This window comes from Platalea leucorodia, assembly GCF_965183815.1.
Source record: "Platalea leucorodia genome assembly, chromosome: 1".
Lineage (NCBI taxonomy): Eukaryota > Metazoa > Chordata > Aves > Pelecaniformes > Threskiornithidae > Platalea > Platalea leucorodia.
In genome coordinates, this window is record NC_138823.1 from 98,691,149 (window position 1) to 98,705,204 (window position 14,056).

At 46.1% G+C, this 14,056-nt stretch overlaps 1 protein-coding gene across 6 annotated transcripts in view; it reads right to left on the reverse strand.

The window, feature by feature from the left end:
* The window catches only part of GMPR (guanosine monophosphate reductase), a 55,884-nt gene extending 48,141 nt beyond the window's left edge, over positions 1-7,743 (reverse strand). For 5 of the 6 annotated variants that reach the window (XR_014229636.1, XM_082325651.1, XM_082325652.1 and 2 more), the window contains exons 1-3: positions 7,318-7,743; positions 2,356-2,475; positions 1,588-1,671 (exon numbers count right to left, since the gene is read on the reverse strand). Coding sequence is in view for 5 of the 6 variants with exons in the window: in XM_082325651.1 (XP_082181777.1) it covers positions 1,588-1,671; positions 2,356-2,475; positions 7,318-7,404 (291 nt within the window). In the remaining variant the exon portion in view is untranslated. Of the gene's footprint in view, positions 1-1,587; positions 1,672-2,355; positions 2,476-3,626; positions 3,711-7,317 lie in introns of all 6 variants that reach the window. The other variant, XM_082325650.1, reaches the window with a different exon arrangement.
* Positions 7,744-14,056: the final 6,313 nt, after the last annotated feature.

The following is a 14,056-nucleotide window of genomic DNA, read 5'->3' on the forward strand; positions in this document are numbered from 1 at the left end:
GTAGTTTGTAAAAACTGGGATAAGCACATACTTCACATGTCTTTTTCTGCATAGTCTTGGGAGGACTTGTGCTAGAAACTAGTGAAAATCATGCTACATAATATGAAACAAATACCTTCCTGGGAATATCAATATGTTACTTCTGTTTTGTTTAAGGTTCTAAAATAAAGCAAAATTAGCATTTTATCAGCTCTTCATTCACAAGTGGATTCTCATAGGCAGATACAATCACCTGAGATGGATGCAGGCTCAGCTGTACTCATATTAAAATAAACACAGAAGAAGCCCTAACTTGGTGTATTTCCAGGAAGGCAGAGTGGCAAAATTTGGGGCACTGTCAGAGAGTGGAATCTGGGTCTTTCAGTTCACCAAACACTCTCTTGAGCTACATAATCACAGAATAGTTGAGTTTGGAAGGGACCTCTGGAGATTGTGTAGTCCAACCCCCTTGCTCAAGTAGGGTCAGCTACCATTGAAAACAAGCAGATTGCTTCCTCCTTTGTTTTCCTATGAGTTCTTTCCAACCGAAAAATAGTTTCCACAGCTGCTGGCCCACAAAACCTCTGCAGAGATCCAAGGTCACAGAGCAAGTCAGTATTTAATCACTAGGAGATCCTGCTCCAGTGATTATGAACCACAAATGAGCCAAAGTGTTCAGACACAGGATATTCCTGGGACCACTTTCTACCCTATACTGGCATACAAGCAACCCTGATGAACTTAAGTGATAGGCTGGCTTTCAGACAATCTTGTAATCAATAGTCTTTATAATATAATTCTAAAATGTGCCACAGGTAAAGATACAATGCAGCTGTGTAGTATTCTTTTCTATACAGAATAAGTTTCAAAACTCCACTGAACTCCTAGGAGGAGGGGAGACAGCCAGGCACACTCTTATACTGCCTCTCCTGGTGTAGGGGCCGGCCAGAAGAAATCTGGATATGAAAAAGTCGGAACTTAGGTCAACGTTTAAATATATTAAATGGTGTTTCTCTGTCATGGCTCAGGCTAGGACCCTGTGAACAAGTGGGGCAGCACATCTAGTAGTAGCACAGCGTGAGCTCTAGTGCAAGGAGGTAAATGTAGGACACATATGCTCTGACAGTTTTCAACGCTCATCTCTGCTTGGGCCTAGCGCTTGGGCCCCTCCAGCTGGCAGGCTCCAGGCCTGCTTCCACACCTGGTAGCAAAGACTCTGCCTAGCACAAGGGCGTGCAGGGCCAGCTTGTGGTTGAGTTATTCAAGGCTATTTGCATTTGTGGTCTTGGGCTGCTCCCTCACCAGCACTACCACAGCTCCTAACAGCAACAGAAGCACAGCAGTTAGACCTATTCCCAAGTATTTCCTTCTTCTTTGTTCAGGACACTTCTCTGTTTCCATTCCGGCATAATATAAGCACTTTCATAATGGACTCACATAGCTATTCTTTTTAAACCAGGACAAGCAACTTCCCTTGATGCATTTAAGAACAGCAAATATCTTCATTCCCCAAAACCTCACTTGACAACAGTATTCCCAAGAGACTCCAGTGTATGTGAGTTCAGAACAAAGCAATAAACCATAATAATTTACAGTATGAAAATGTACCTCAAGGCATTCTGGGTGATTGGCAGCGAACAGTTTCCATTCTTCCAGAGAATAATGCTTGTGAATTGCAGTGAACATTGCATGCTAGCAAAAATAAGAAAACTGATATTAATGTCCAAGTTAGTCATTTTTCCCTCAGCTGCAGCATAACAAGATATCAGAAATTCCCATTTTAAGTATAGGCTCATCCTGCTTGAAAGAAACAGTAAGAGTGAATAAAAGACCAGGCAACTCCAAACAGCTCCTCAAAGGTAACTTAGCATACTTAGCTAGCCTTTCAGGATCAGGCTTCTGATGTGTTTCATGAAGTCATGGTCAGTATTTTGAATGCGCTTAAGCACTGCAAGAAATTAGGGTGAGTCTGGAGGCCAGAGGCTAATTAACTAGTGACTCCTGACTGCTGCAGCTTTATCCAGTAACCTACACTTTCAAAACTGTTGTCAGCTACTGATTTTTTTCTGGAAGGGAGCACAATATAGACCTCAAAAACTAAGCTCTAGAAGCTCCATCTGAAGCTGAGCTACACCCAAGATGGAAATGTCCCAGCAAGCATCTCCACTGAAACTATCTTATACCTGGAGCCTTGTCTCTGGCAACTGTATTGCTGTAAAAGCACAGCTACTTTGCAGCGAAAGCACACATTCTTGTTCTGGATTTTTTAACTCGTGCTCCCCTGTTCTCCAACAAACATAGCTAAAAATTAACAAAGGCTGCTCACTGTCACCCAGTGGCTTCCCAATTGTTGCAGAAACGAGAATCAAGACTTACTTTTGCCATAACCACGGCCATTTCAAATGTCCCCACAGTGTCCATGTTTGCCACTATAATGGGAATTCCTGTGTATGTCTGCTTGGAGTTGCGGAAGGTGAAGGTGCGCGTGAGGTCGACCTGCAATGAAAAGGCACACATTCTTTTAAGTAATTGACTGCAATTTAACAAAGAGTTTTGCCACTGACTTCAGATACAGCAGGTTTGGACACTGCTTCTTAATTTTCCTCAGGTTTCCTATTCTTCCTCCTTTCATTCCACTATTACCACACTTTATTTATTTATTTTGTTACAACTTCTGCCTTCCAAGTAAGAAAATATAAAAGTAAAATAATGTTTTCTGTGATAAAGAGAGTTCTTGCTGAAGAAAAAGAGAATCAAAATAAGAAAAAAAAAAGAAGAAGACAGAAGGGGTTGGAAAGGAAAGAAAGGACAATGAGGACTGTGTATTATTTTATGCAGAAGTAACCTCAGCTGTTTGTTTGGCTGCCTGAGAAACCCACATTGAAGTCCTAACTCCACAGAAGTCAGAACTGGAACTCCCTCTGTCTGCAGGGCATAGAGGGCTTTATCCCAATCTTTAATGTAAATGACAATATAATAAAGCAAGCTCTTACTTTTGGCTATGGTTACCACCACTCTTTCCATACAACATGAACAATCATACCCTGGCTTAATAAAGAATGAGGCTGCTAGTTTCTAAGTTAATTTCTTACAACTGTGTCAGCCTTCACCTTCAAAGTTATTTCTTCTTCAGCATCCTCAAATGATCCTGGTAACATCAGGCATTTTGTTCCTTACATTTGCAAGAGGTAATATCGAATTTAGATCAGTTCCCACTGGTCTACTTAGCATCTTGCAAAAGGGAAAAAGAAAACCTCTAAGAAATGCACAAGTCTAAGATATTAGGTTAGTCCCTTTAGTAACAGTGAAAATGAAGGCTCTTTCTTTCATAGTTTTCATTACTCCTTACTTCAGCTTTAATCCAGGAACATTCAGAGACCTGAAATGAACTGAAATCCATCACCAGAAAGGAAGCAATATGAAAAATATAGGACTTTGATTATTTATTTATAACATATTTTGAGCACTGTCATATTTCAGGCTACATTCTGATTGATTAATATGGTGGGGGCTTTACTACTGATTTGTATAAGAGAGAAGTTGGTGCCTCAGCGATACACTGTGAAACAGGTTCTCATTTTGTATAAGCTCATAAGGGAAGGGTCACTTTGGTGAACAAGCTAAGACACATCTTAATGGAGACTCACCCTTCTTCCCATTTACTGTCAGAGAGGCCCAATTCTCCACCCATCACTGATGACATAACATTCTTATGGGAATTGCAGCTGCAGCTAACATGAGAAAATAGCATGAAGAAGATAGATATGAAATAAGTATGAAAATTTAATGTATTTTACTCCCTTTTAATGCAATTTATTAACTCAAACCAAGGAAAAAAAAAAAAAAGACAGAGTATTACACAACCAGTTCTACACAGACAATAGTACCAGAACCACTGCCTTACAGAGAAAAAACACCTCTTTCAAATGAACTTAAGAAAGAAGTAGAGAAGAAGAGTATGTTTAAGAAAAGACTGAGGCAAGATGCAAAGCTTTGCAGGGAACACAAGGCCATTACTTTTTCAGTGATTCTCACCTCCGCTTACTCTAACTTCTCATATGTGACTTCGTTTAGCCAGCCAGCCAGATGGATCTCACGCAATTATCCACACAACTGATAATACTGTAACGGCAGGCGTCTATGAGGGATAATTGCAGGGCTTCCCCTAATGAGGCTTTTGTTCTATAAGAACAGGAGAAATGGCACACTGGGTTGGAGATGTTTATGCGGTGCCCTAGTTCTCCAAACAGCCAGTACCAGATGTCTGGGAAGGCAACATGAGAACAAGGCAAGTTTTGAAAGACTCTTTCCCTAGCCTACCTTCCCAGGTCCCAAGAAGCTGATGCTTCGAGACCTTCAAAGACAAACGTCTCCTCCAATCCATTGTGCTAAATAGCCACTCATGGACAAAGAACTTGCCTTGTAATTTTTTTAATCCTTCATACTTTTAGCCTCTCCAATATCCCATAGCAAAAAATTCCAAAGATTAATTATACGTTGCGTAAAAACTATGACCCTTGCCTGATAATTACATTCAGTGCTTCCTACTTCTTGTTTTGTGAAAGACAATCAACAGCCACTTCTCAGTTTCACCTTTCCCATTCCACTCACTTCATAGACTTCTAGCATATCCTCCACAGTTGCTTCTTCTCCATACTGAATAGTCCTAGTATGTTTAGCTTTTTCCTCATGGGGAAACCAGTCAATACTGCTGATCATCCTGGCTGCCATTCTCTGTACCTATTTTAGCATATTATGCTGTTCTTGTGAAGGGATCACCAGAACTGTGTACTCAAGACGAACATACCGAGGAGCATCACAAAGCTAACTGGTTTTCCTTAGTTCCTCTAGTAGCACTTCTGACCATCTCTTTGTCTCTTTCCTGAGTGGTTAACAGCTAATTTATAGCTTATTGTTCTATGCATTATGAGAAAATAACTTCTGACTCCAGGATTGCTCACCATCACTCAACAACAGTAAAAGTTTCTTCAGAAAGAAAATCACAAAATGTATTTTATAACTCCTACCTAGACCTTCAACATATGAAACTACTAGGACATTGACTGTTCTGTTAAAGGTCCCTGGACTTATTTGAATTTACAAATTTAAATTAATGACTAGAGTTCCTACAAGACACTTGTCTGGTGAACTTAAAATGGACAGCCTGCAGAGGCAAGTCCAGCAAAGGCAAGAATAGCAGGCTGCACGAGTACCAAGACCCCACATACAGATAATGCTGCTCCCACTCCAGTCATTGTTTTAACGAATTTTGACACTTGAATTCAAGCTTCAAATTTTCTGGTATCTTTTCAAAAAGAGAAAGCAATCATGGAAAATGAAGACAGTGCAAGGAACCAAAACCAAGTACCAACATAGGAGACCTACAAGAAGAGCTGCAAGCACCCCAAACTGCCTCTCTAAGAAGCTGACTTAATCCTAGTTACTGCATAAAAAGCTATCCTTGTGCAAAATGAGGTATTCACACCAGAGAAGCAGACGCTTGCCGATATAAGCTTCAAAGCAGCAGCTTGCTGGGTAACAGGCACTGTAGTATGCTGCCTCTGTTCCTCTGCCAGAACTATTTATTTATATTCTTGTTTTGAAGCAGACTGGGGCTGTCCATTTCAGATCTGGCTCTCACAGACACTGTTTATTCCTGTTGCTACAGCCTCAGTGATGGTGTCCAATTTCTTAACCTTCATCGGTTTTCACTGACCCCCCTCATGACATGCACTTTTTCTCATGTGAAATGTTTTTAACAGTTCATCATAGCCACCCGTTACAACCCTGCCGTATCAGCTCGTGTTCCTCCTATCATTTTCCCTTCCCAGCAGCCCTTCCTTCCACAGCCTGAACGCGGCTAAATATACAAAACACTGCACTGGAAGGAGCCATATGTCACTCGGTGGAGCACAGCTCCACCTGTTTGCCAGGCCAGCACAGTGAATTTTAGAGAGGGACCATAGGTCCCCAAGCAAATGGCTGGAAAGGGCCTACAGGCCTTGTGAGCAGTAATTGCACAGGATCAGGAGTTACTCAGCTGGGACCCCATTCTCTGTAAATTAAGAACAACTAGCCTGAGATTACCTTTCTACTCAGAGGGCCTCTCCAATTTTATACCTTCATAATGGCAAAAAAGTTTTGCTTAGTTGTTGCCCTCAAATTCCCTGGCCATAGGCCTGTAACAAACACGGCCACCTCGCTTCCCTTTCCAGTCTTGCCTTTCTACCTCGCTCGATTTGTCTCGGTCTCTCTCTCTTACAACTCTGCTTCCCCTGGAGAAAAGCTTAATCCTCTTTCCATCCCCCAACACAATGTAATTCCTTCATGAGTCAAACTAAATCCTTTGTTAACCTTGGGGTTACGCGAGGTAAACGAGAAGGCACCTTCAATCCTGAGGCAGCCATCTTTGTTGTAGAGGCAATCCTCATGGGATTTCCTGGGGTCTTTCCTGAGCCCTGCTGAGAAGCAACTACAGCAATATCCCGGCTAGCAGTGGCCCTGGGCCAGCGGGGCGCAGCCTTGGCCGGGGCGGGGGGGCACGGCTGGGCTCTGCCGGCGCAGGGGAGGCAGCAGCAGGAGGCCGGTCGCGGGGGTTGTTAACACAAGTGAGGGTGAAACGCACCCCACCGCCCCGCGCTTCCACCCGATGGGAACCCAGCCCGGGGCACCCTGTGACGTGGGAAGCGCTCCCCAGCATCTTCGCTGGCTGTTTTTTATTACTACTATTTTTTAAATAGAGCACGTCAGTTACTCGGTAACAGCGCTGCCCACAACCCCCGCGGCTGAGGGCGAAGATGCCTCTGCCGGCCCGCACCCCCGCCTTTTGCCGGCCCAAGCTGCGGGGCGCGTAACCGCATCCCCCCCCCCCCCCCCCCGGTGCCCCGGAGAGGGGCTGGCAGAGCTGCCGGTCCACCGCTGCCCCTACGGCAACCGGAGGTCACCCCCCCGCTCAGCGCCGCAGAAATCCGCAGAGGCACCTGTTAGGAACCAACAACCCCCCCCCCCCCCCTTTTTTTTTTTATTTTTTTGCTGAGGAGCGGGGGAGGACAGCGCGGCACCGGCTTGCAGCGCCCGCCGCCTCCTGCTCCGCCGGGGCCGGGGTTCGCCTCGCCAAGGGCGGGGGGGGGGGACACACGACACGACACGGACACGCCGCGGGCTCCGTAACCCCGGCCCCCCTCCTCCCAGGAGCAGCGGCATCGCCCCCCCCCGCCACGGAAAGGGCGTTTCGATCGGGGAGGGCATTGCTACGTTACACCGGGGAATAAAAATAAAGCAGGGAGAGAAGGAAGGTTAAGGAAGTTAGGCAAGCATGCTGGGTTTGAATGCCCCCACCTCTGATCTGCTTTTGAGGCTGCTTCTTTTAGGTCTGAGCAGGACATCTTTAAAGTCCAGTTTGAGGTCTGCGTCTACCCGGGGCATCTTGCTGGGGTGGCGGGGCGCGGGGGCCGGGGTTCTCCTGGCGGCGGCGGCAGTGGCGGCCCCGCTGCGCTCGCTCCGCTCGGCTGCACCGCGCCGCCTGCAGAGCCGCGCCGGCCAAAGCCCGCGGGCCGCGCACGGAGCGTATTTATAGGGCGCGGAGAGCGCAGCGCCGCGGCCCGGGCCCCATCGCTTTATTAGGAGAGGGTTGTTTTTAGCCGAGTAGCCGGCCGCCCCCTGCCCCTTCTCCCGTCGTAGCCACCCCTGCTTCTCCGCCGGGCTGGGCGCTCGGGGGGGGAAGACGGGGACGCGGCGGCCGCCCGCAGCCGCCCGTGCGGGGCGAGGCGCGGGCACCGCCGGCGGCACAGCGGCCTTAAGGGCACAGCAAGGGCAGAGGAAATGGCGCCTCCATGTGACCGAGCGGGCGGCCGCCGGGTGTGGGAGCCCGCCGCTGCCGGGCGGCCGCTGAGGGGCTGAGCTGACATCTTGCCCGCCTTCCCCCCGCGCCGCTTTTATCGCCCCGGGCGGCGGTTGCGGACCAACGGCTGGGGAGCAACCGCCGTCGGGCGCGGGCGGCCCTGAGGCGGCCACACCGACGCCGACCGGCGATGCTCCCCCAGCGTTTTTCGGGCGGCTGCGGCACGGCCCGAAGCTTTGTGCCTCCATCCTTACAGAAGACCAGACTTTGGTCTCGGTGGGCTCTGGTGGGAATCCGACTTTCCGGGGCGCTCCGCTCTGAGCCCAAACTTGGCCCCCCCCCCTCCCCGTCACCCTCTGGTAAAACTGAGCGTTGCCCAGCCCCTGGGAGCCTCCGAGCTGGTTCCCCGCCTGACTGCAGAGCAACGGGCTGGCGCATGTTTTCGGTGTTAGAGATGTTGAGAAACGTGCAGCTGGTGGGTCATAGGAGAGCAGTCACAGCACCGGCCACCTGGAGCTGCCTCTGCACAATGATTTCCTATTTTAGTACATGCAAAGAAGCAACAGGGAGCTTTTTCTTTGCCCTCCATAGCATAGAGGAGCCTGATTTGTGACTTTATATGATCCGTTTTCAATGGCTAGCCACTGTTCAACATGCAGTCGCAAAACCCCCATAGCAACAGAACTACATGTGCTGGGTCCATCTACATCCATTGGCACAGAGATCAATACAGGGTTACCAGATATCATGAGAGATGACTTTCACAGGAGCTTTCAGCCTTAAAATCCATTGAATTACGAAGTCGGTGGGTTGTAAGAGTTGGACTTGTTTGGAAGACGCATGAGCTAAGCCTTGTCAGTGGCTAGAAACTGAAGCACAGGAGGATCATGGCTGGCTTCCCTTCCTCAGACACATTGCAGGATGAGGTAGTGCTCTCTTTATCTGAAAGTTGCATACATCTGGTCAACACCCTGCCTCCAGCAGAGCTCTTTTACACCTCTTTGCCCAAGCGTCCCAGATAATTCGATATGACCAAGCATGAGGCCTGGGCTTTACGTAGCAGGCAGGGCATTTGAGTGCTTGCAGTTTTGAATGTCCGTGTTGAGAGGCCTGGCATCTGGTTTCCAGGAAACCTTGAGGCCTCAGAGCTCCGGATGATGCTCCAGGAGAGCCTTGCCACTGTGGATATTTCCCACAGAAATATTGAGGTGAAACAGAACCCTTTATAATTGGTCTCATCTGCATAACAGAGGCCATTCACTTGGTGGTTTCTCCACTGGATTCAACAATATGACAGAACTACTAAAATTTATCCTTCAGGCAGATAGCCACATCTCCCACCATTTACTGTTCGGTAATAACATTTTGTTCAGGAGCAGAGAGTACTGATGAGAATGGGTTCTGTGAAAGTGGCATGCCTGTAGCAGAGGATTGAGAATGGAGAGAAAACAAATGCCTTCTGTCTGTGCCTGGCACCATGTCTTCTCTTTGCCCTCATGGCAGGCATGTGATGCTGAGAAGAAAGAAAGAAGCCACTGCGCTGCACTGTGAATGCAAAAGGTCAGCACTGTCGTGGGGAGTAGGAGATGGAGGCTAGCACTGATACTTGTAAGCCCCAGAAAATCATGCCTGATGCTGTTTCTCATTTCCCGTACTTCAATTTTAGTTTCCACTCAGAATTCACCATGCTATTTTTCTGTAGATTACAGTATCTGCTAATATCCAATATTTTCCCCATGTATACGTACCAACAGACTAGTTGGGTCTCTCAGATCGGCTCTGGTTCTCTTGGAAATCTACGGAATCCTCCAGTTTCTTACTTCAGGATGCGTTTTCTGTAATTAAAATCATGGTTTCTTGCTGAACTACCTCTGTCTTTTTCAGTGTCCTTTCTGAAGTATGGACACCAGAAAGGACGTGATCAGTAGTCACATTAATATCATAGCCAGGAATGAAGATCACCTCGTTACGTATCTTTGCTATTCCTCTTTACACCTGCAGTGATCCCATATTATCCCTCTGTGCTATGGAAGAAGGAGCTGTTCAGCCAGGCTGTATGCAGTTTTGGTATTTATCCTGTAAGTGCAAATGAGCTATCACTGATTTCAGAAATTAGCATATGTAAATTATTCCAGCTACTTTCTTCCAGAGCTGTTCTTTTCTCTACTTCATTGTTTGATATTTCTACTTAAAAGCAGATGGAACAATGCACTCAGAAGAGAACTTATCAGCCACTGTAGCTGAAAAGACCAATGCCAGTGTAGCTTCATAGGTCTTCTGACAGTTTCCTGAACTTGGTGTTTTTGAGAAGAGGGAGACGTGGTCATTATAATGCAAATAGTTTTGCCATGTCTCAAGAAGAAGTATCTATCTGACTTCGTCCTATGATTATCTAAGAGTTATTGTTGTCCTTGTGATTTTCATCCTGTTAATGTAATTGTAAATGCTGTTGTATTTCATAGTAGAAATTAGTTCATAAGTGGGATCTGGTGACAAAGGACATGGAAGAGGCAGAGGTACTCACTGGCGTCTTTACCTCAGTCCTCCCTGGTAAGATTTGCCTCAGGAATCCCAGGCCTCTGAGACCCATGGGAAAATCAAGAGCAGTGAAGACTTACCCTCAGAAGAGCAGGATCAGCTTGGGGGGAGAAGGGGGAAAGGCTTCCTGAGGACTACAAAAGCAAATGTCACTCCTGTCTTTGAGAAGAGCAAGAAGGAGGAAGGATCTAGGGAACTACAGGCCAGTCAGCCTCACTTTGATGCCTGGGAAGGTGATGGAGCAAATAATCCTGGAAATCATTTCCAAATGCATGAAGGACAAGAAGGTGACTGGAAGTAGTTGACATGAATTTGCAAAGACAAAATCATGCTCAGCTAACCTGATTACCTTCTACAATGAAATTACTAGTTTGGTGGATGAGGGGAGAGCAATGGATGTTGTTTATTTTGACTTTGGTAAGGCTTTTGATAGACTCCCGTAACATCTTCATAGACAAACTGAAGTGCAGACTAGCTAAAAGGACAGTGAAGTGGACTGAAAACTGACTGAACTTCTAGGCTTAAAGGGTTGTGATCAGTGACATGAAGTCCAGCTGGAGGTCAGCCCTTTGTGGTGTACCAGGTTAATTGTATATGGCATTAAAAACACCCCTTTTTACCCATGCTCAATTTTCTTCTAATTTAAATAAGAACACTTTTTTCACCAACTCCTTGGTGCTGAAAAAGGCATTCAGTGATAACCTTAAAGTATGAGCACTTCTGAGCACCAGAAACACCTCTAGGGTGAATGCTTAATGAGGTTGGCATTATTTATCAACAGAAACTCTGGTCACAGCAGATGCACAACTGACACAACTGAAAGGCACATGCTGACTTCTTCACTGTGGTTCCTAGGAAAATACTATAGCCTCATATAGCTCCCTACAGACAGCCTGTAACATAATTAGCATGCATGTTTAAGGAGCGTGGTGAGCAGTAGTGAAAGCATGGCTCAGCTGGCAAGCGCTCCCGCAAACTGTGTGTCACAACTTCCCAGCGAAATCCCGTATCTGGAAAGAACAACATGCTGCAGGACATGTGCGATGAAGATCTTTCACTGTTATGGAGAAGCCGTAGGTTTGGGAAAAGAGCCTTGTTCTTCTTCTGAGAACTTTAAATCACTTATTTATTCTGTTTGAATTTGGGCCTTGTCTACACTGAATAGCATTTTCCAGTAAACGGATCAAGAGACCTAACTCAGCAAACCCTGCAAATGCAAGCAGAAGATTTCTTTTGGTTGTGGAGATAAGGGGCTTTCTCTGAACTATCAGTAGTTACAGCATCTACACCAGGGCTTTTGCTGGCCTTGATAGCCACCAGAAATGGGAGGAGTAAGGCTGACACCCCTGACTTACACAGCTGTGTCAAGCAGACTTCAGCCACAGGCATCCAGATCACTTGTTATGAAGTGAAGAGACTTGTATGCCCTAAGTATTTTCAGTAAATTCAAAGGTCTTAGGATAGACCACTAATCATAAGCTGAATCCCAGGCCCACGCTGAATTCAGTAGGACAGCCTCTCATTCAAGGTACAATTTACTTGGGAGTAAGTGACAGTATCCATTCCTATTTGATTTCAGCAGGTTTCAAGTGCTAATTATAAGTAATCACGGCAATTAATAATAAATGAGACTCTGACCTTCCTTGGCTTATGAAATACATTTAGAGTCTGTCTGTGCTGATAAACAAAATGGACCAAGCCCAATCTCTATCCCTGCAAGGCAAGGGACAGAGTGTTGCTCACACATAGCATCTGTTTAGATGCCATATGTGAGCTTCAAGGGGTTCCACTCATACTGCATATTGGAAACAGTCTGATGCTGTTCCCTGAACTGCCTTCAGACTACCTGGTGGAGTACTAGCTGGCCAGGTTGTCCAAGGGAGTGTGATACTAATTAAGGAGTATGGACCATTGGATGGTAGAGCTTATGGCCATCTACTGGTCCAGTTTGGCTTTACTGTTATGAAAAGGGTCTGTAGATTTTATTGAAATGGGACAAACCTGTTGTATACTATCCATTGTGACCTGATATTTCTGTAAATTACATCCACGTCCCACATACTGTAAAAGAAAGTGAGATTCTCTCCATGGAAATTTTAAGCCATCTCACAGGATGGAACAGGTATTCTGTTGCTGCTACAGAGCTGTGTGTACAGAGCCAGCCTCTCCTCAGTGGTGCCCACTGGCAGAAGGAGAAGCAATAGTCACAAACTGAAACACGTGAAATTCCATCTGAACATAAGAAAACACTTTTTTTTCCTGTGAGGATGGTGGAACACGGGCACAGGTTGCCCAGGGAGGTTGTGGAATCTCTGTCCTTGGAGACATTCAAAACCTGACTGGACACGGTCCTGGGCTGACCCTGCTTGAGCAGGGGTTGGACTACATGATCTTGAGAGGTCCCTACCAACCTCAGCCACTCTGTGATTCAGTGGTTCTGTACACTACTTTGTCATTACAGAGGATCTTCCCTTGCAAGATCTCAAGGGGCTTTAAAAATTCCAGTGATTAACTACTTTATTTGATGGTCATAAGCATTGTTAAAGCTTGTTTACATAAGAGAAAGACATGAGAAGACAAATCAGGGATGAGCAAAATCCTATCCAAGTTACACATCAGAACTCTGATTATGATCTCACACTGACTTTATAGCAGTAAAACTCTACTGCCTTCAGTGGAGTTGTCTGGGCTTAATACCACTACAGAGAGAAATAGGCTGTGGAGTAAACTCATCAGAGATAAGTGGCAGAGTGCCGTAGCCTACATTGATTTGGCATTTATAGCAAGTTTACTTCAGGCAGCAAATACAGTGGACTCGCTCCCATTAGTATCCGTAGGATTTGTTACTACCAAAACATGGTGAAATTTGGCCTTGAGTTGTAAGCCCTCGTGGCCAAAGTTATATGGAGAGTCATTTTTAGGGTTAGTACTGAAACCAAAAAGGAATTCTCAACTCTCATCTCAGGGTATGTTCAGCCTGGCAGAACTCCATCTCATGCTCTCTGTTCGAGCTCCTCCTCTGCTCTCATGAGGTTTTGTCTCAGTGTTGTATACACATTGCCTGCAGGCCCTCAAAGTCACTTCTTCATCGGCCTCTTCCTAGCTGCACCCAATGTGGTTATCCACACCACCACAGAGCTCAGTAGGGAAGGGGCTCTCAGACAATGGACCCTATCTATTCTTTTTCCTTACATCTCTGAAAAAGTTCCTTGGTGGGGCATTCGTGGCTCCTTGGACTCCTTTTAGGAGGGGTGGGCATTTCTAGAGCCTCTCCTTTGTTTTCCTCCTTCAGAATCTTGCTTTGGCCCTGGAGCCTCATGCATGCCCATGTTTTTGCACCTGTTGTCCTCTAAACATTAGACAGCCTGCCTACTTGGCCTCCCCATCTCAGATTGAGGGGATGGAGGTCTTTTGTCTTGACTGGACATAAGCTGATTTACCAGGATTTTCCAAAATGTACTGGACCAAACAGCAATGCAAGTGAGGTAGCTAAACTGCCTCAGGAAATAAAGAATTATATTTCCAGATAAATAAATAAAAGCAATAGTGCACATTTGCAGAAGGATCTGGACTGAGAAGAACTCAGCAAAAATGAACTTCTGGTGTTGCCTGCACACCAGCTGCTGACATTTTGTCAGCAAATCACCTACTGTCATGACCGTGCATGACATTTTCACCATGTGACAAGCCAGACTCGAC